We start from the raw sequence: 22,720 nt of genomic DNA on the forward strand, positions 1-22,720 counted from the left end.
CTGGCCGGCTTAGTCAGTAGAGCATGTGACTCTTGATCTTGGGGTCATGAGTTCAAGTTCCACATTGGACATAGAGCTTATCTAAAGAAAGAAAATTAATAAATATATCCATATGGGACTAATATTAAAAGTATTCTTCTCCTTCTCTAATAGGAGTGTATGTGGTGATACATAACCCACAATCAAGGACATGCTCTCATAGTTGGATATATGGATCACTGCATTCCTATTAAGTTCCCATTATGAGGAGCTAGGGCAGGGTAGGCTCTTGTGTGGGAATGATTAACTGGCTAAGAAGAGCAAACCCATTGCCTTCAAACCCTGGACCTAATTGGTTTTACTTTAACTGCTAAAGGCCTTATCCGGTAAAAGTTCTATTTTTCTTAAAATAGGATCATTCTGTTCTTACATGTAATGCATAATAAAACTTCAAATTTTCTCATACAGCAGGCTATATGTAGGAAAGTATAATTGACTACCAAAGACTTAGGATTTGAAATCAGAATTCTAGAAGTTACTTAATCTCTTTGGGCATCAGTTTTCTCCTCTATAGAATGGAGAGGAGGATGAAATGTACATCACAGGGTTACTGTGAAAGTTAACCTATGTACTCTTAACATTGCTACTTCATCTCTCACCCTTTTTGTTTTGTTTGTTTGTTTGTTTGTTTGTTTGAAGTTTATTTATTTAAGTACTCTCTACACTCAACCTGGGGCTTGAACTCACAACCCCAAGATCAAGTCACATGCTCCTCTGACCGGGCCAGCTAGGCACCCCCTCATCTCTCACCTTCTTACCATGCATTGTATGGAAAGCTAAAAGCAGTAACTTGCAGTTCTAGAGAGGCTTTTGCTCTTCCCATCCCCGTCTTCCAACTCTTTCATCTGGTCAGCTCTTGTTCATGCTTTAAGACTCAGCTCAGGCAGGCATCACCTGTTTTCCTTTCTCGGACTTCATTACAACTTTTGGTTCTTCTGTGCCATTTTCATAATCCCAGGTATACCTTATTGCACTTCTTTGCACATTATATTGTAACTGTTTCCTTTTCAGTCCTCTTCATTAAACTGTTAACTCTTTAAGAGTAGAGACCTTGTATGTTTTGTTCATTTTTTGTGCCTTTGGTCTCAAGCATGGTGCCTGGTATATATAATATTTCTTGATAGATGGATAGAAAGAAAAGAAGAAGGAATAAATGAGCTGGTATATGTGAAAGCATTTTGTAAACTATAAAGTGCTATGCACATATTAGCGAGGTTTTGCATTACATTCCTTAATGTTGTGTTTGTCCATTTTTAGAAGGCCTTGATCCTGCTGATGTAATTCTTACATTTTGGCTATATTGTTACAGTATCCAGGGACAACATCTTATGTTACAGGATTATACTTTCCATGCTCTGTTCCAGCAATTTAATTAATTAGTCTTAACTAGACAGGCTTATTAATATGTAGTTACTACACATTTCTTTATTAAAAATTTATATTTCACATCTGGTGGCTCAATAATGTCCATTGCAATTTTTATTGTTTCACATTTACAGTGAAACTGAAACCCCATATACATAATACTAAAGATAGATTGGACTGTTGTATCTTCTTGGAGGCTATACTGAAAATATATATAGTACCCCTAAATTTTGTTAGTACATTAGGAGCTTAGCATTTCATACAAAATTATGTGTGTATTAATGCCTCTCTTCGGGTTTTTTAATGGCAAGGATATTGGATTCCGACTCGACTCACTACATACCATCCTGCAACAGGAAGTCCTGTTACAAGAGGATGTGGAGCTGATTGAGCTACTTGATCCCAGTATCCTGTCTGCAGGGCAACCTCAACAACAGGAAAATGGACACCTTCCAACGCTTTGCTCCCTGGCAACCCCTAATATTTGGTACTGTCCAGAAAACATCTATCCTTTGCTTTCATATACAGTATTAGCAGAGGAAATCCACTATGCTCTCTATTGTAAATTATAAACATTCCATACATTTTAACATTGTAATTAATGATAACCCAGAAGTTTAAAAAAAAAGTACCTTTCTAAAATAAATACTATTTAAGGTGAAGCTGGAAAAACATCCAATTATTACATATTTTTAATTCAGTCTAATTAGTTCTGTGTTTAATAACCCAACAAGCAGGCATAACATGTGCCCCAAGAATCTCTCTTACCCATACATCTATACACATGTGTGCATGCAGTCGTAGCCACTCGCTCTTTTATGTTTCTTTAAAATTAATAGATTATATCATAAACACATTGTAGAGACATCAAAAATAGAATGGGATGTGGAGGTAAACAGTCAATTCTTGCTTTGTTGACTGAGAAGCCGTAGGAAATATAGACTGACAATTCAGTCCTAAAACTTTTCTTGAAGTATTTGGGTCTAATACAGAAGTCCCAGGCCATGAATACCAAAAAGGGACTTTATACATACACACACACACACACACACACGTATATACATACATATATGTGTATATACATGATATGTATATACATATATATATATACATACATACATACATACGTATACATATACACACACACACACAGAACTGAACTATTAAAGTATGAGTTTATTAAGTGAACAAAATCATTGCTTGAACTATTCAAGTTATATAGGTGATTACATAACATTGGCCTCAGTGTTCTGGATGTGTCTTTCTTATAATATTGACAAATGCTTCATACTGTAAGGGATAACAAAGTATGTTTTCCAAATTTGTAGGCACTCAGCATCATGATGGAGTAAAGCATCATCTTATCCTTTATAAATCTAAGAATGCAAGGAGCTGCTAGAAGGAACCAAGGGTTTTAAGAATTTTCTAGCTTTAACTTCTAAGTTTGCTTTAGCCACAGGTGTGATTAAGCAACACTGAGGCCTGTAAATACTTTTAGACTTCATTATTCATGCATGAAAGTATAGGGTAAGATTTTGCTTTATGATGTTACCAATATCACCTGAAAGTAAAGGATTCCAAGGGAAATTAGAACAGGTAAATATTTATTAGGAAGCATTCTTACATGTGACTTTCTTTATAATTTGATTATAACTGTCTTTAAGTATTATTGATGTTTTTTTAGACATCCTAAGAGACATCTCCGTATATTCACCTCTTTCTTATTACATTTTTATCAAAGCCTTCATTGCTTAAAAGACGTATTTTAGTCTATATACTTGTAATTTGCCTAGATTTAAAAAGTTTCATATATACTTTTACTTTAGTTAAAGCAGTGAAAAAGTACAAAGTATGTGCATATTATCAGCTGCAGTATGTGTATTCCAGATTTATGATGATGATTATTAGATAACTTGAAACAATTACTCAAGTACATATTATTTCTGATTGGAAAAATGCTTATATTTTCTTGAGATATTTGTTTCTGTGCAAATAATTAAAATCTGACTTTTGGGAAAAGAACTGATACTATCTTAATATTAAAATGTACTTTAATGTTAAAAATTAGTAACAATTACTTTTACTTTTAAATTTGTAAAATTGGATTTTAGGGGCGCCTGGGTGGCTCAGTCGGTTGAGCGTCCGACTTCAGCTCAGGTCACGATCTCGCGGTCCGTGAGTTCGAGCCCCGCGTCCGGCTCTGGGTTGATGGCTCAGAGCCTGGAGCCTGCTTCCGATTCTGTGTCTCCCTCTCTCTCTGCCCCTCCCCTGTTCATGCTCTGTCTCTCTCTGTCTCAAAAATAAATAAATGTTAAAAAAAAAATTTTAAAAATTGGATTTTAAACTCTGTACTTGGTTTTTAGGTTAGAAGAGTCCATATCTTTTTTTTTTTTTTTTAGTGTTTATTTTTGAGACAGAGACAGCATGAGTAGGGGAGGGGCAGAGAGAGAGGGAGACAGAATCTGAAGCAGGCCCCAGGCTCTGAGCTGTCAGCACAGAGCCCGATGTGGGGCCTGAACTCATGAACCGCAAGATCATGACCTGAGCAAAGTTGGACACTTTAACCAACTGAGCCACCCAGGCGCCCCAGAAGAGTCCCTATCTTTAAACAAAAAGTCATTTCAGAGGACACCTGTTTCTTACGTCCTTTACAAACTTATTAGCTTAGATTTTAATATCTAAGACACCATTGTTTAGTTGCTAGATTTTTAAAAAACTATTTCACATTACTTATTTAAATGTTATTTTTTAAAGTCATAGTTTACAAAGAAGCTACTAGCATTTTGTCTATTTTGGTAAACCTGAATTATGGACTAAAGTAACACATCCTTCTCTAATCTGATGGGTATCATGTTTCTTGGTTTCTGTGTTATAGGGATGTCTCAGTGCTGTTTGCCTTCATTAGTTTGCTCATTATGCTTCCCACTTGGTGGATTGTATCTTCCTGGCTGATATGGGGAGTGATCCTGTTTGTTTATCTGATTATAAGAGCTTTGAGATTCTGGAGGACAGCCAAACTACAAGTAACTCTAAAAAAATACATTGTCCGTTTAGAAGATACGGCAACAAATAGCCGAGCTTTTACTAACCTTGTGAGAAAAGCTTTACGTCTCATTCAAGAAACTGAAGTCATTTCCAGAGGATTTACACTGTGAGTTCATATTTCATTTTATTTTTTAAATAATTCTTTTCTACTACATAGTTAAATTAGAATATTTATTACCTATTTTCATTTCTGTGTTGCATTTACAGAAAAAAAGTAAGTTTTTTCTTTAGCACTTATTAAAGTCTGTTAACTGTGAAGGAATGAATACATTATATGCTAGATTTAATATGTAGTATGATTCTGCTTATCTACTTGGAGAAACCAAAGAGCTTAGAGAATCATAATTATTTGTGTTATGTGATTTCTTATGAGTTAATATATAAAAAGAGCCTAATATTGAAGCTGGCATGCAAAATTACCCAACAAATGTTTGTTTCCTTTGTCCCAGACATTCTCTTTCCTCAGTTTAAATGATAGATGTATCTGACTTGAATTCATTTTGAAAAATGTTGCCATGCATTAATAATATTCTTTAGGTAAATGTTAGCAGATATTATGGCACTGATGCTCTCAGTATATCAAACAAATATTCACATTCCCACAGGAACTTAAATACTCTCCACTGTAGTCCAGTCTTAATTAAATATTAAGGTATAGGATATATAGGATATTTATTCTGTTATTAAAAGGATAGTTAATGTTTATTGAGCACGAATTATGGTCCAAATACTCTGCTAGGTAATTCTGTATACAACTAAAAGCATACAATTACATATGGTAGAACAAACGTTCAAGTCCATTCCATCTGACTCTAGAGCTTGTTTCCAGTCTGCTAGGCTGCCTGCTGAACACTAACAAATGACAGTAGTACTGTAGTATGTTTAATCATTTATTTAACTTACATAACCTTTCCAGTCTGTAGGTGGGAGAAAGTAAGTATATGATGAAGAATGATTATTACTCTTAATTACTTATATCTGCAAAATCACGAAAAGGGAGAGCAGAAGAACCTTGGGTAGTAATCTCGTTCTTCACTCTGCTGTGCTCTAGAATAGCACTTAAACTGTCCTGACAGAAAAGCCGTATCTGGAAAATAACAAAACAGTAAAGCGAAAGAATCTCTAGTAGTCACTCATTCTTTACTCTGTTGTGTTTTAGAACAGTGTTTAAACAATCCCAAAACAGGAGAGAGATTTTGTAACTTTTTTTTTCTGCTTCTTTCAAAATGTAATAGTTCTCCGTGTCTGTTAATATTTGTCCTTCTATTATAAAGTCTATTTGTTGATAGAGCATAACAAATATTAAGTTGTTTGAGCATTAGATTTTAAAAGTTGAAAACAATGCTAAGTAATAGCTCCTTTTCATTCTTGATTTGTACAGTATTTCACTGAGCAGACTGGTTAAGCTAAATGGCTATGTGTCCAATTAATGCTTAGGCACATATAGAGGATTCTGTGCTTTTTGTCATTTTCCAACTTACATTAAAAATTATGTCTAGAATTGTCACGAAGAGCTAAAATGGGCCAGCTACACATGACTTACATCCGGATTATGATTCCTATCCATTGACATGCAGTCAGGCAAAAGAAATGTTGGAAAAATTGTTTGACTTGTCTCCATCTAACTGGATAATGGACTGAGAAAAATTACGAGTAACAATAAATCTTGAATCATAACTTTTTTAGAAATATGTTCATCTTTAAAACTGATTTATTAGTAAAATGGAGCGCACACAAGAGTTCCATATATTGAAAACATGTGCTGTGTTGTTCTGCCTTAATTTGTCCTCTCTAGCGAAGAATTTAACCATTCTTTGCCTCATTCCCTTATTTTAAATTAAGCCTATCAGTCATTGTCCTCTGTTGTTGTTGTTTTTTATAGATTTTTAATGTCTGAATACATTATGGTTTGGTTAACATTTTAAAAGTTTTGATTTAGATATCTTGTTTTGCAAATTTGTGGTTATATTGTAAGAAATTTATAAATTCCAATATTTTGTATTGCTATTGGGAGAGGTTACTGGTTAGGTGGAAAAACTATTATCCAATAGCTATGTAATATGAAATCATTCTATGTTTCATTTATCAAAGCATGATATATTATACATCATTGTTGCAAATAGGTACTCCCCATTTATCTTTTGGAAAGTACTATGAAATGTGCTTCCTCTTGAATAGTTTGGAGAGTAGCTATGCTACTGCCTAGTAACCCTTCCTTTGCCTTTCTACTTGCATTCCCCTGTTGGCCACTGGTCCTGTTATCTCTCTGCGTCCCCTACTTCATTTTGAGTAGGTAAGTGCCAGTGGCAGCAGGTGGGTAAGTCATTTTACCCTACTTTTATGAATGTACAGAATGTATTTCTATACAGTATTTCATTGTTCTGTACAAGTGACCAAAAATATGAGTGATGAACATATGTAAATGCATACTAAGAATGTAAAAATTTTCATACTTACTGTAGATACAGGTTTTAAAAACTAAATGTAAAGCAGTACCACTTTAGTATATTTTACCAGGTAGAGTGTCTATATCAAAAAGTTGCAATGTCTTACCTAAGTATTCTACATTTCTACCATATTTTGACTACAATATATTGTTTCCCGTATCAGAAGAAGCCTTTACTCTTTGAGATTTTGATTTTTCATTTGTCTTTTTTGGAGGGGGGCTATACATGTATCAGGGAAATGGCTATTTATGAGACCTGAGCTGGGATATTTACAGTCTTTTTCTAATAAAAACCATGAAAAAGGTTTTTTTCTAAGTTGAATAGAATTGGGGATTTAGAAAACAAAAACTTTAGGACACCTGTACAGTTGTATCACATTTTACTTTTCAAGTTTGCTTGACAGGGTCAGTGCTGCTTGCCCATTTAATAAAGCTGGACAGCATCCCAGTCAGCATCTCCTCGGTCTTCGGAAAGCTGTCTACAGAACTGTAAGAGCCAACTTTCAAGCAGCAAGGCTCGCTACCCTATATATGCTGAAAAAATATCCTTTTCTGTCTTCATGTAAGAATAAATATGCTTCCAGAGTCCTGAATATATAGATAGTATAGCTGCATCCTGTAAAAGTTAAGTGTGAACTGAGATTGCCTATTTTGGAGCTAATTTCCATCATCACTTCTATTTTAAAACTGGAAATGCAGTCTAGGGGGAATAACAATAACAGACAGGAAAAAAGGTTTTCTGTTCTCGTGTGGCTCAGTTTTAACTGAGGAAAAACTTGAAGGCCCTCCCTCTACTGGTCCAAAGAATAAAGTCAGAAGAACCTGGCTTTGCTAGGTCTGACATTTTTAAGAGTTACTGGACACACAAATTTGCGTCATGACATGGAAATAAACTGGTAACAGGAAATCCTTCCCCTTTGAAGAAACAGAGGCTCTCAAGTCAGATTGGCTAAGTTTAAATTTTGGCTCTATCAATTACTGCCTAGGTGACCTTAAGCAAGTTTCTTAACTTTCTGTACCTTGCGTTATTCATTTTAAAAATGGCAGTAACAACATACTCTTCCTGTGGTTTTGTTGACATCAAATAAGTTAGTGCATATAAAGTGCTTAGACAGTGCCTGGTGTATAATAAACACTCAGACTGCATGACAACAAGTCAGTCACTTACATTTACTAAATCAGGAAATTAGTTCTGTTAATCAGTAAATAAAGGTGTGTAGGATCTTTATTTCAGTTAAGATTCATAGATAAGTTAAATTGTGAGTAAATAGAGTACAAAAATACTTTGTACCTTCAGTATTTGGGGTACTGTAGCATGGATAAATATGCTTTAACGTTTACAGAGTGCTTTATTATGTCTTTGTATATACCTTTCCAGCTAGATCTTATCTCCATTTTATGAAAAAACTAAATAAAATCTCCATTTTGTGTGATTTGCTTGGTGTTACACGACTAGTGAGAGGTGAAGTTGTGTCTTAATAGGACTTATTAAGTGTCCTTAATAGGACTTAAGTCATAAGTCCTATAGGACTTATGACTTAAAACCTTTTCTATATGTGTGTGTGTATATATATATATGTATATATATATGTATGTATACATATACATATATATATATACTCTTTTAACTGTATGACTTCTTTGGAAATTAAAAGCATTTTATTTTTAGTCATGAACTTGTCCATTCAATTCCCATGCTGCCTGAATACCCATCTGCTATGTGCTAGACTTTTGAGTATACTCAATAGATTAACTGGAATTCATAATACACTAGAAGTGCCCAGGGTACCTTCCAACATAGTAGGACAATGTACTTGGCCTAAGGGGTCAGAGAATGCTTTCAAGGAGTTGACCTTGAGGATAATAAAAGTCTGCATTCAAGTATAATGAAGCAAAGATAGGGGGAAAAAATAGGGGTATGGTAGTATGGCATGTGAACTTCAAGTAGTTACTCATTCAGCAAGTATTGAGAATAAACTCGGTGCCAAGCAATATGCTAGTCACTAGATATATGATGGTTCACGTAATAGACACGGTCCCTGCCTCAGAATACTTCTAGCTTGACAAACAAGATCATTGTACTCATGACTCTTACCTTTTTGTGGATGAGGTAATGAATAAAAAAGTGAGATTTTCACATATCTGTTGTATAAAAACCCAGCAGAATAGGATAGAGTGATTGGTGAGTTACTGCTTTTGATTGGATGATAGGGGAAGGCCTTCCCAAAGAGTTGACATTTAAAATGAGATTTATGGGGCGCCTGGGTGGCTCAGTCGGTTAAGTGTCCGACTCTTAATTTCGGCTCAGGTCATGATCTCACAGTTTTATGGGTTCGAGCCCCACATCAGGCTCTGCGCTGACCATGCAGAGCCTACTTGGGATTCTCTGTCTCCCTCTCTCTCTGCCCCTCCCCCACCCACTCTGTCTCTGTCTCTCTCAAAATAAATAAACACAAAAAAATTAAAATAAATAAATAAAATACAATGAGATTGTAATGAGGAGAAAGATCGTGTTCCAGTTTGACGGACCAGTGAGTATAAAGATCTTGTGACAGGAGTTATTTTAGCAGGACTGGAGGACAGCAAAAAGGCCATCATGTCTGGAGCACAGTAAATTGGGAGTTGGGGCAGTAGGTGACATTCAGAGGTAGGCAGGGACCAGAACATATTTACCACACAAGAAACCTTAAGGAATCAAAATAAAAAAGAATCCACCAACTATTTCTTCAAAAAGACCAAACAGTATAAACCCTCACATGTCTGGTCAAAGTAAAAAGAGTACAAATATACAAAATTAGTAACAGAGCTGTAACCATAGATATGGAAGAAATTAAAATAATTATAAGGAGATTGTATATACAACTTTGTGGCAGCAACTTTTAAAAAAGAAAACACCTGGGAGCACCTGGGTGGCTCAGTGGGTTAAGTTTGACTTCAGCTCAGGTCATGATCTTATGGTTCATGAGTTTGAGCCCCACATGGTGCTCTCTGCTGTCAGCACAGAGCCCACTTCGGATCCTCTGTCCCCCTCGCTCTCTGCCCCTCCCCCATGCATTCTCTCTCTCTCTGTCTCTCTCTTTCTCTCTCTCAAATAAACTTACAAAGAAAGAAAGAAAAAGAAAGAAAGAAAGAAAGAAAGAAAGAAAGAAAGAAAGAAAGAAGGAAAACACCTGATTTTATGTAAACAATGGAAAATTTGCAGGTATAGAAAAGTGATAAAGTTCTTGATGCACTACTATGGAATGATATCCAAATTGTTGAAAAAAAGAATGAAGTGCACAGCATTGTTCATGCTACCCTTCGATTGGCGCGTAAAAGTGTGTGTGTATACACACATACACATATATATGAGACTATTTGTATATATGGGAGATTATAAATACATATGAGGGAATATGTATATGTGTATATATCCACATACATATTTATATTTGGATTTGCTTTTATGCATGCATAAAGTATCTTGAAAGGTGCACAAGAAGGGGCACCTAGGTATCTCAGCTGGTTAAGTGTCCAACTCTTGGTTTCGGCTCAGATCATGATCTTGTGGTTTGCGAGGTCAAGCCCAGCATCCAGTTCCACGCTGACAGTACAGAGCCCTCTTGGGATTCTCTGTCTCCCCTCTCTCTTTCTGCTCCTCCTCTGCTCGTGCTCTCTTTCGCTCTCTTTCACTCTCTCTCTCTCTCTCTCTCAAAATAAACTTAAAAAAAAAAAAAGAGACACACAGGTTATCTTGAGAGATACTAATCACAGTTATCGTCTGTGCCTTTAGCTAGGGGAATGAGGTAGCTAAGGGACAGGGGTAGGAAGCAGTTTTTACGGTGCCTCTTAATACCTTATGAATTTTTTTATACCTTATGAATTTTCAATCCTGTGAATATATTACATGTTTAAAAATTAAATGAATAAAGGAAATTTTAACTACCAGGTTCAGATGGTTTTATAGTTTTTTTTAAAAACTATTTCAGACCATAGGAAAGGTTAGGAAGCCTCTACTACCTCATTTTATTTATGAAGATTCTGTAATTGCAATACCAAAACATGTATTATAAAGAATAAAAAACTAGACCAATCTCACAGATGGAGATACAAAATATTTAAGTGAAATATTTATATATTTGCGATAGCACTATATTAAGATATTATATGATCAAATAAGAGTATGCTGGAAATATAAAAATAGTTCAGTATTAGGAATTGTATGGATATATTCTTTTTTTTTTTAATTTTTTTTTTAATGTTTATTTATTTTTGAGACAGAGAGAGACAGAGCATGAACAGGGGAGGGGCAGAGAGAGAGGGAGACACAGAATCTGAAATGGGCTCCAGGCTCTGAGCTGTCAGCACAGAGCCCGACGCGGGGCTCGAATTCACAGACCGTGAGATCATGACCTGAGCCGAAGTCGGACGCTTAACCGACTGAGCCACCCAGGCACCCCAAGGAATTGTATGGATATATTCTTTATAAAAACTGTTGAAGGCAGAAAAAATCACATATTAAGCTGATAGATACCCATGAGGAAGAGAAAGAGGAAGCAGGCCAGTAGTCTGAGTGGGACAACCTAGATAGAACAGGCTTAGTGCTAATGGTGTTCTGCAGCCTGTGCACTGGGAAGAAGAGAAAAGTATGTACTGTAGTGTAGAAAGGGCCTGAGCCACGATACAGCGAAGTACACAATACAGTTTCAAAAGGTACTTGTCAAAAATAACTAAGTTAGCACGTTAGCACTTGTAAAGAGTTGAACTTTTAACTGTTTAGAGATGAAGGTATTTTATTCACATGTATACTAGTAGTAAGATACCTGAGGTTTGTTAATATAGTAGATTTTAAGATTGGTTTCTTTTTTTTTTTAATGGATATTAATCACCTCCAGTCAAAGTTCAGAATAAGATGAGTAAAGGTAATTTGGGATGATATGACTGTACCCTTTATACTTTAAATGAAAAGGCCTTAACTTAATTTAACCTACCCCCTGAACTCTGAGAGTGACAATGTAACCAACTACATCTGTGTGGTGCCTTTTAAGGAGCTGGGCCTGGGCCTTAGTGAAGAGCAGATTTCAGAAGAGGAAGCACATGACCTTACAGATGGCTTCAGCCTTCCTGCTTTGAAGGTACTCTGCCTGTGGAAAGGGCTGAAGAAAAGACAGTTGCACTCCGATTGTGCCTGTGCTATCTGAATGTAAATGGGACACCGGTCCCTTGCTGAACCATCATCATAATAGCCTTCCTGATGTATGTGATGCTGTCTTTAAAAGTTGAGAGCATCATAAAGATTGAATGAGGAGATCCTTATATTCTGATATCAAAATACTTAAAATTCTTACTGTAAGCATATCTTGCCTTAAATCAGAGTTTATAGATAGTGAGTTTACATTAATAGAAAACCAGCATGAGTGACTTTATGACTACTTGTTTTAACAAACATGGGTAAACAGCATATAAGATCTGTATCTTCCCTTGGAAAATCTACATAAAAGGATATATTTGACTATATAAGAATTAAGCTTCTAAATGAAAAAAATTGCAATGATTTTTAACAAAGGTAGATAGAATTCTTTCTATATAAAGAGCACTAAGTTATGTTAAATCTAGACAAGATAGGTGGTGCATGAACTGGTTTCACAAAGGAAGAACTAGAAGTGGCCAATTCAGTTTCAGAGCGTCTGGATGGCTCAGTCAGTTGGGCGTCTGACTCTTGACTTTGGCTCAGGTCGTGACCGTAGGATTGCGGGATTTGAGCCCTGTGTCAGGCTCTGCGCTGAGCATGGAGCCTGCTTAAGATTCTCTCTTCTCCCTCTGCCCCTCTCCGCCACTCATACATGCTCTTGCTCACTCGCTCACTCGCTCTCTCTAAAAAAAAAAAAAAAAAAAAAGCCAATTCAATCTCGTTAGTAATAAGTAGACATTTTGCCAAGGTTATTGAAAGTTGATAATATTCATTATTTGTGAAGATCAGTAGTCACACACTATTAACAAAAGTATAGATTGGCTCACTTTAGCAGTTAATAAATACCAATCTTCGGAAAGATACTGTATTCTTCAGTAATCTTAAGCTTAAAGATAAGTAATCAGAATATACTCGAAGTATGTCCATGATATTACTACAACAGCAAATATTGGAAACAAATTAAAAGCTAAGTAATATGAGATTGGTAAATTCTTTGGGATTAGTAGTCGAAAAATTGTACGATGGAAGAAACAAAATAAAGCAAGTTAGAAAAACTGTGTGTGTGGTAAGATTCCAGTAGTAATTTTATTTTTATTTTTGGCTTTTTGAGAGAGGGATAAAGAGGGCACAAGTGAGCAAGGGGCAGAGAAAAGCGGCAGAGAGAATCCCACAAGGGGCAGGGAGAGAGAAAGAGAAGTGAGGCTCACCTGAAGCGGGGCTTGAACTCACCCAGTGCAGGCTTCAAACTCAGAAACTGAGATTAATACCTGAGCTGATGTCAGACGCTTAACCGGCTGAGGTACCCATGCACTCCTATGTTATTTCTTACCTATTTTCTAAGCCAAAATAATGGTATAATTTTGAATCCTAAACTCTGGATGTATCACTGACTCATTTCTTTGGACTTCTACAGGTCCATTATTCCTACTGTCTTCTTTCCTACTTTGTGTCAAATTTGTAAATAATTCATCAAGGAATATTCATTTAAGATAGATGTATCTCATTATCAACACTACTTTTCTGGGTTAGAACTGTTCTAAAATATATACTGGTATTACATGCTATATTGGTATTAGAAGTTCCCACATGCCATGACTACATAATTTGATCAAACATTCTCAGCCAGTCTTGAGGGTTAGTTCAAGCTCAGCCGTCCGTATTCATTACTTAGGATAAAGTGAGGAATTTAACCAGAAGTTAAGATAAACAAATTATTGGTTTGTTTTGAATTTTGATCAGTTTTTTTTATTGATGTAGTCCCGTTTTCTTTCTAGGTTTTGTTTCAACTCTGGGTGGCACAGAGTTCAGAGTTCTTCAGACGGTTAGCCCTATTACTTTCTACAGCTAATTCACCTCCTGGGCCCTTACTTACTCCAGCACTTTTGCCTCATTGTATTTTATCTGATGTGACTCAAGGTCTACCTCATGCTCATTCTGCCTGTTTGGAAGAGCTTAAACGCAGCTATGAGTTTTATCGGTACTTTGAAACTCAGCACCAGTCAGTACCACAGCGTTTATCCAAGACTCAGCAGAAGTCAAGAGAACTGAATAACGTTCACACAGCAGTACGCAGCTTTCAGCTCCATCTGAAGGCATTGCTGAATGAGTAAGTTTAGAAGCCAAATAAGAAAATGTCCCCATGTTCAGCAAGCTTCATTCTCCTGCCATTGTGATGATTGGCTTGTGTCCTAACTGGAAGGTAGCAGCAAAATTAAGACATGCAGCATGAAGGATAGTTTATAGCTATGAATGTAGCAGAGAAAGAATGATTTGGGGAGTCATTTGTAGTTTTCACTTTGTCTGATTTCAGCCCAGAACCTAGAAACATAGGACAAAAGCAGGTGTTCATTCTGTTTGAGAGCTGAAATGGAGATGTTTATGAATACTGAGCTTGTTTTAACTCTTTTTAAGTGGGGCTCTTAAACTGGAGCCTGCGGTCTAAGAAAAGTATCTGCCAGCACTGGAACAGTAAGTTTTAAGAGGTATTGTTATATATAGTTGAAGAATAACATATTGCAATTTTTAAAAATAAAGCATATTTGGACATTTTCTACATCAGAGGACCAACTTTCTTGGCCCCAGTTGAATAGTAAAGTGCAGGGTCCATAGTTTATATTTGTTTATCTTCTACTTTGCCTGGTATTACTGGTACTCTCCCTTGGTCAAATGTAGGATCCCGTCACTCCAGTGAAATTTTTCTGTAACGGATACTTGCAGTATAGGGCTGGATCAGATGGATGGTTGGGTTCATGTTGTGTTGGTAAATCAGGAAGGTCATAGGAACTTAATGAGTTGATGAGATTGTAGTTGATGTACTCAACCCTGGATACCAGGCAAGAAGTAGAAGGGGAGGGCAGGAGTCCGTTTTGTAAGATCAAAATAGAACAAAACAAGTCAAAAGCATTTGAAGTCTCAGTAAAATCAAAGGGCTAGTTCACTGGAGTGAGGAAGGATATGATGAATAAAAATAGGAAATTAAGGTGAGAAAAACATTTTGAGAAGGTAAGTTTTTACCCATCTGTTTACTGTCTGAGCTGGTCTCTAGCTGCTATTCTAAGAAAGCAGATGAATGAATGCTAACCTGACTCAGTCTTATCTCCCACAGGGAGTATGGGAGACAAGGCAATCTCTACTTGAGTGGGCAACAAAGGTCGGGCCTTTGTCAGGAAAAAATTTCAGTGGAAAGGTTGTATTGGGCAAAGCTAGAGTCTCTAAAGAATTAATTTTTGGCAGTAGAATCAGAACTACACAAGACATAATGGAATGCATTAGAGTGAGGGAGGATGGCTCAGGGAAGAAAGGCCGCACTGGATGGACATGAACAAGAGGGGCTTTGTGCCTCGGGCAGAGATTGTGGATTATGCATGGGAAGGATGTCTCCAGCTTAAAAATGAAATATTCTATATATGCTACTATACGTCACCTTTCAAACAGTATACCGGTCACAAACCATCATCTCTGATTTGCTCTATAGCACAGCTACACAAAATTTTTTAGAAGTGTTGTCTGAACACTTCCAAAAACATTTGTTTTGTGTTTCACTCCTCCTCCTCACTTGTCCCCATTGCTTTTCCCAGTTGCTGATACTAGGGCATTAACCCTTTAACTGTTCTCCCTGCCTCCAGAGAGCTCCCTGCCAGATTAATGTTTCTGAGGCATATATTTGCTTTCTCCCTTAAACATCTTCACTGGTTACAGAGTACAAGCAGCAGAGACTGAAGTCTGTGTAAAACATTCTATTGAAAGAATTTGCTATAACTCTATTATAGTCTGCTTTTCAGTCCTTCTCATTCTTTTCCTTCAGTCCAAACAAACTGCATAAATGCCTTTTCCCATATACCATTTAGAATGAACTTTCTCATCTTTTGTACATGTTCACATTTTATCCATCCTTCAATGCTTCCTCAAAAGTACCTTTTCCTTAGCTGTTCCCTGTCTGTACCCATAGCTGGTAGCACCTTCCCCCTCTTCTGAATTCTTATAACACTATCTTTCTGTGGTATTATACTTTGGGGCTTAGCTTCAGCCCATATTTACAGCTAACAGCTGTATAACTCTGGGCAAGTTTCTTTAACTCTCTGGACCTAATTCCTCATCTGTAAAATGGAAATAAAATGTTAGTTATAACTTTTTATGATATTGTATTATATTTCTCTATAATGCATAATTTCCCTGATTTAGCTATTTTTCCTATTAAGTATGAAATGAGGTTAAATTATCATTTCAGCTCATAAAATGCCTCATACATGTAAAAGAAATATTGTTGAATAAATAGGTGATACTCTTTATAAGCTTTTTACAACATTATGATAAAATACACGTAACATGAAATGTATTATTTAATCATTTTTAAGTGTACAATTTAGTGGCCTAAAAAAGTAAACATACATTGTTATGCAACCATCACCACTTTCCGTCTCCAGAACTTCATCTTTTAAGCTTATTTCTTAAATAAGTCCTGTGAGTTATAAATTTTCCACTTAATATTTTAGAAATCAGTTTCTGTTTTTCTTTATTACTCAGGGTAATAATTCTTGAAGATGAACTTGAAAAGCTTGTTTGTACTAAAGAAACACAAGAACTAGTATCAGAATCTTATCAAATCCTAGAACAGAAGTTGAAGTTGATTCAGCCCCATGTTCAGGCGAGCAACAATTGCTGGGAAGAGGCCATTTCTCAAGTGGACCGACTGCTCCGAAGAAACACAGATAGGAAAGGTACCAATGAGTGCTTCCTTTCATATACACTTGTCAGACATGCTTACTCCACTCCAGTAGGGTTTTATTAGGTAGATTTCTCATCTCCACGATGAAAGCGACATGACAAAACTTAATTTACTAAAAGAAAGTTGAACTTATACATACAAACTGACACTGAATATATAGTCTGGCTCTTACTTTGTAAACAATAAGTGAATATGTTTTGAAAGTTCTCTGAATCGTAAACCTCCTTTTCAAAAACTTCAGTGAGGGGCACCTGGGTGGCTCAGTTGGTTAAGTGTCTGACTTTGGCTCAGGTCATGATCTTGCGGTCCGTGAGTTTGAGCCCCGCGTTGGCTCAGTGCTGACGAGCCTGCTTCAGATTCTGTGTCTCCCTCTCTCTTTGTGCCTTCCCCACTTGTGCTCTGTCTCTCTCTCTCTCAAACATAAATAAACATTAAAAATAATAATAATGAACTTAAATGAAGGGATAGATTTTAATAGGAAGTATTCCATGATTAGAACTTTTAGAAACTCTTTTCCCATTAGTGTAATAATGAGTTTGATAGTTAGGGGCCAGAAGTTGAATCTTGCTTTTAAGATAAAACACTTCAGCCATTCATAAATGATAAATAAATGCTATAATAGGTGGCACTGCATACTTGTTATTAAGAGTCTAAAATGTATTAACTGCCATTATTTAATGGTAACATTGGAATGCTTTGTATTGCTAGGCAAATGGGCAATCTTGAAATTTTATGCGAAACTGCTTTGATTTGACCCATTTTTACTAATCACTAATTCATTGTAAATATTTGGCATATTAATTTCTGAACTTGTGCTACCAAACAATATCATGTTTATCCCTTGGACCTTTATGATAAAGTTAATCAGATTTATGTATAGAAATTGTATTGCTGGCAAAGATGATTAATGCTTTATCATCCTGTTAGTCATTTTTTTGGTTTCCAGCTAGATCTGTAATACTTCAATGTCTTTAAGAAGCTGAATAAGTCTTTACATAGGGAAAGTATTAACTTTATTCAAAGGAAATGTTAACATGCTAATTACTGATACATCACCAATAGATTTCCTTTATATCTAAAATGTAATTGGCAAGTAATTTTTTTCTTCAAAGGGTAAATTTGCCAAGGATTTTTAATATGTGCAAATATTTATGCATGTTAAACTTTCTGATGTGACTTAAGTCTAGAGCTTTTGAGTACATTTTCTTCAAATGGAAACTTTCAGAACACCACTGGGTATTAAAAGATACATCCCATTCATCCCTCCCCTTAGCATACTCTGAGATGCTGAATCTTAGTCACTTAAACATAATTGTCAAAACTGTCTCCAAATCATCGGGCTGGTGATAAGTCATTATGTTCTCCATATGTGGCTTTTGCTTATAGGTGATAGTGATAAGAATTAAGATACAAGTCATTTTCAAACTTTTCTCCGTAAAACGCTTATAGTGGCCATGGCTATACAACTTTGAATAAAATATTTATATGATATTTTTTAAGAAGCAGGTGATTTATTTAGCTGTTAGCTGGTTTTTTTTAATGTTCATTTGTTTATTTTGAGAGAGAGTGCTCACGCATGCATGCTCATGCAAGCGAGGGAAGGGCAGAGAGAAAGAGAGAATCCCAAGGAGGCCCCTGCAGAGCCCACCACAGGGCTCAAACTCACAAACCGTGAGATCATGACCTGAGCCAAAATCAAGAGTTGGATGCTCAACCACCTGAGCCACCCAGGTGCCCTAGCTGTTAGCTCTTTTTTAAGTTATTTTAAAACTACAGAGGTATCACCATAGCTCACGGTACCCTTCATCCATATTCCTCAGTTGTTGACATTCTACCATATTGGCCTTACCTCCTTATGTATCCATGTATAAATTCTTTTGGTAGTATTTTTTTTTTAATGTTTATTTATTTTTGAGAGAGAGTGAGCATGAGCAGGGAGAGGCAGAGAGAGAGGAAGACCCAGAATCTGAAGCAGGCTCCAGGCTCTGAGCTGTCAGCACAGAGCCTGACATGGGGCTCAAACTCACAAACTGAGAGATCATGACCTGAGCTGAAGTTGGACGCTCGACCGACTGAGCCACCCAGGTGCCCCTCTTTTGGTAGTATTATTCTGAACCATTTGAGAGTAAGATGCAGACATGAGACCACATTACCCCTAAATCTTCTGTTTGCATTTTTGAAAAATGGACATTCTCCTACATACCCACAATATACCACCAAAATGAAGACATGAGCACTGATATAAATTGCTTTCTAATCCACAGATCCCATTCTAATTTCACTGATTGATACAATAGTAATGCTATATGTCCAGATTACACATGGCATTTAGCTTTTATGCTCTTCATTCACTTTAGCTTTTCTTGTCTTTCATGATAAGTATTTTATTAAAAAAAAATATCCTGAGGTTATATAAATATCCTTTCTTCACCAAATATTTACTATTAAGCATATACAATCTATATGATGCACTAGTATTCCAGATATTTACTCACAAGATATAAAAATTTAATGTTCACATGAAAATCTGTAAACAAATGTTTATAATGGCTTTATTCATAATCACTAAAAACTAGAAGCAGACCAAGTGTCCTTCAGCTGGTGAATAGATAAACTGTTCTATCCATCCACACAATGGAATAGTGCTCAGCAAAAAAAGAAGAAATGAACTACTGATACATCATTAAGACGGAGGAATCACTAATGCGTTGTGTTAATCACTACATAGTCTATGATCCCATTTAAATGACATTCTTAAAACAGTAAAATTTCATGGGAACAGCAAACATACCAATGGTTATTGGGAGTTGGATATGGAGAGATGAATAACATAAGAAATGTTTTGAGGTGAAGGAACTGTTCTCTATCTTAGTTGTGGTGGTAGTGGTTATATGACTCTAATTTGTCTAAACTCATAAAATTATATACCAACAAGAGTGAATTTTATTGAGTAAAAGAAAATAGCTTAAATGTTTTCCCCCCACTAGTTTTAGCATCCATTTGTGGATCTTGCTTGAATTAGATATTATTGTGATGGTTGCCAGATGGTAATTTTCTAATTCCATTTTTCCTTTTATACTTACTAGTTGGCATTCCATTGTGAGCCAAAGCATCCCCCTTTTCTGCTTATTTATATCAATATGGATGTATGGATTCTTATTTTATTCTGTGGATCATAATTTGTTATTTTGTTGCTCAAATTGTACAAAGTTTGACCAGAGGGAACCCATTTAAGGTTTGTGTCATTTTTTGATCATTTTTTGATCACTTCTTTATACTTTACTTGCCCCTAGCCCTAAGGGGTGCCCCTTGTGGGTGCTAAGTATGCTCATAGCCACTGGGATGTTCTTGTTTTTACCAATTTTCAGTGTAGAGGACAGTGAAATATATCTGTGTATATACTTATACATACATATTCCTACATCTGTCCATATATGTTATAAACCATGGGTTCACATCGATACCTCCAAATCAGTTCCATGGTTCTTCCTGTACTGCTCCCTCTGTATATTTGTACCACCATGAGAAACTTGGCTCTCATTATCTTCGGTATTAACTTACTTATTCAATGCCTTGTATGTAAGCAATCACCTGATAATATGGACTGTCTCCTAAGCCACATTGCTGCTGACTCACACCTAGTGAGAGTCCTTCCCATCCTATCTCATTCCAGTCCAGCTTGCTTTGTCCACACTAGCCCTTGACAGCCAGGAGTCTCCCCTAACTCTGGTCCCAACCAGTTATCTGTCATTACTTTTAAAAGGTAGAAATCTAGATGTCTAAAGCCTAATTCTTTTTTAAGTTTATTTATTTTGAGAGAGAGAGAGAGAGGGACTGAGTGAGCAAGCATGGGCGGGGCCAGAGAGGGAGAGGGAGAGAGAATCCCAAGCAGGCCCTGCACTGTCAGCACAGAGCCGAAGTCTCACGAACCGTGAGGTAATACCTAAGCCAAAACCAAGAGTCGGACACTCAATTGACTGAACCACTTACGCACCCCTAAAGCCTACTTCTTTTTAATGTTTATTTATTTATTTTGAGAGAGAATGAGTGAGCAGGGGAGGGGCAGAGAGAGAGAGAGGGAGACAATCCCAAGCAGGCTCCACACTGTCAGCGTAGAGCCCAACACAGGGCTCTAACTCACAAACAGATCATGACCTGAGCCAAAACCAAGAGTCAGATGCTTAACCAACTGAACCACCCAGGTGCCCAAGCCTACTTCTTTTTAAGTAGAGAGATAATGTTGGAAGATAGAGAGCTAGATATGAGAATATGAGAACCCCATGGTTAGATACCAAATACCAATGTTAAGTAATTAAAGTTAACACCTGGGTGATCTTTTCAAGCTATGACTTGTGAAACCCATTTCCAATTCTAACTTCTGAGAGTAAAAATAATATAAGGGAAATGTAAGATTGAAGTTTATTTTTTGTGGGGAAGAGTGATGGTCTGTCTTGAGATTTCCCATGCCATGAGCAAAAGTTGATTTGTTTAGCGAGTATTTAGAGAGGAAGTACCTGTTGTGAACCAGATACTATGGTGAGGTGAAGAAGGGAGAGGAAAGCAAGTTTCTCCTCTGAGAGTTTAACTTACATTGTAAATCTACCGCTATTACCATTGTTAACTTTAACATCCTTAATTTTTTTATAAATTGAAAGTTATAATTAGAATGCCAGACTATGAAATTGGCAAAATATTAGTACTAAAAATGTTTTTTTTTTTTAATTCGATGTTCACTCATTTCTGTGTGGCCTATTGCTTTTTAAGGCAAGCCTGAAACGGTGTGTGAAAACCCACGTTGTACTGTGGTACCTTTGACGCAACCAACTCTACACATCGCGGACAAAGATCCAATCCCGGAGGAGCAGGTAATGGTGATAATTGCTGTTTTCTTCCCCCTAAAGAAGAGTTTCCCATACAGAGTTTACCTATCTATCTGTGTAAGTGGTGTGGATCATTACTGACTAAGTTGTTAAATTTATGTTTGTGATGAGCTTCAAAATTACCACACAATATATTGAACTGATAACAAATCATTAATTCTTAGTACCTTGAGTTTGAATCCACTGAATCTACCAGCAAATTTTTATAAAGATTTTTTTCTTTAATATTTTATTTATTTTTGACAAAGGGGTGGGGGAGAGAGAGACAGAGAGAGAGAGAATGAATGAATGAATGAATGAGTGGAGGAGGGGCAGAGAGAGAAAAGGGGACAGAGGATCCCACGCAGGCCCTGTGCTGACAGCACCAAACCTGATGCGGGGCTTGAGCTCACAAATGGTGAGACCATGACCTGAGCCAAAGTCAGACTTTCAGCCAACTGAGCCACCCGGGTGCCCCTACCAGCAAGTTTTCATGTTATTTGTATCTTACTGTCTATTTCTTAGACACTTAAAAGTGATTAAATACCTTAAAAATTAATGCATTGGCAAAGGTGCCTTCTACAATACTGGAAATGTGAGTGGTGGTTACCAGACTGTATACATATGTAAAAATCCTGTACACTTAAGATTTGTGTATTTGGCAGCATGTATGTTATACCTCGCTTAAAAAAACCAATTTTTCAATGATTTCTTTCGATACTGACAAAGATTTCTTTTGTTTATCCTAAGGAAAACTTTTTTTCCTTCAGTCATATTGTCTACTCAGCATTCTTAATTGCAAAGGGAGACCAATCTGTTTAACAAACAAGAAATTTGTTTAAGAAACCAGGAGGTGACTGACAGAATATCTCTGAGGGCCTCATAGTTACGTTTGAACTAGGATGGGGTAAACAGCCCAATTTACTCAAAAGAACTGTTCCAGTTCCAGCAACATCATTGCCCAGTCACTGGTTGCAGACATTGTCACTCGCTCCATCATTGCTGAATAATAAAAACTACCTTCAGAACCTCTACCTCTGGAAACTTGATCTGCCACCATTCTTGCCAGA

General features: G+C 36.5%; 1 protein-coding gene across 11 annotated transcripts in view; it reads left to right on the top strand.

The window, feature by feature from the left end:
- The window catches only part of VEZT (vezatin, adherens junctions transmembrane protein), a 76,927-nt gene that overhangs the window by 33,221 nt on the left and 20,986 nt on the right, over positions 1-22,720 (top strand). For 6 of the 11 annotated variants that reach the window (XM_027071056.2, XM_015070479.3, XM_027071061.2 and 3 more), the window contains 7 exons: positions 1,716-1,891; positions 4,280-4,555; positions 7,300-7,437; positions 11,862-12,009; positions 13,841-14,172; positions 16,590-16,783; positions 21,556-21,656. In XM_027071056.2, the coding sequence (XP_026926857.1) occupies positions 1,716-1,891; positions 4,280-4,555; positions 7,300-7,437; positions 11,862-12,009; positions 13,841-14,172; positions 16,590-16,783; positions 21,556-21,656 (1,365 nt within the window). Of the gene's footprint in view, positions 1-1,715; positions 1,892-4,279; positions 4,556-7,287; positions 7,438-11,861; positions 12,010-13,840; positions 14,173-16,589; positions 16,784-21,555; positions 21,657-22,720 lie in introns of all 11 variants that reach the window. The other 5 variants (XM_027071059.2, XM_027071055.2, XM_027071058.2 and 2 more) reach the window with 1 other exon arrangement.

Source organism: Acinonyx jubatus, chromosome B4, assembly GCF_027475565.1.
Source record: "Acinonyx jubatus isolate Ajub_Pintada_27869175 chromosome B4, VMU_Ajub_asm_v1.0, whole genome shotgun sequence".
In the NCBI taxonomy this organism is placed as follows: Eukaryota; Metazoa; Chordata; class Mammalia; order Carnivora; family Felidae; genus Acinonyx; species Acinonyx jubatus.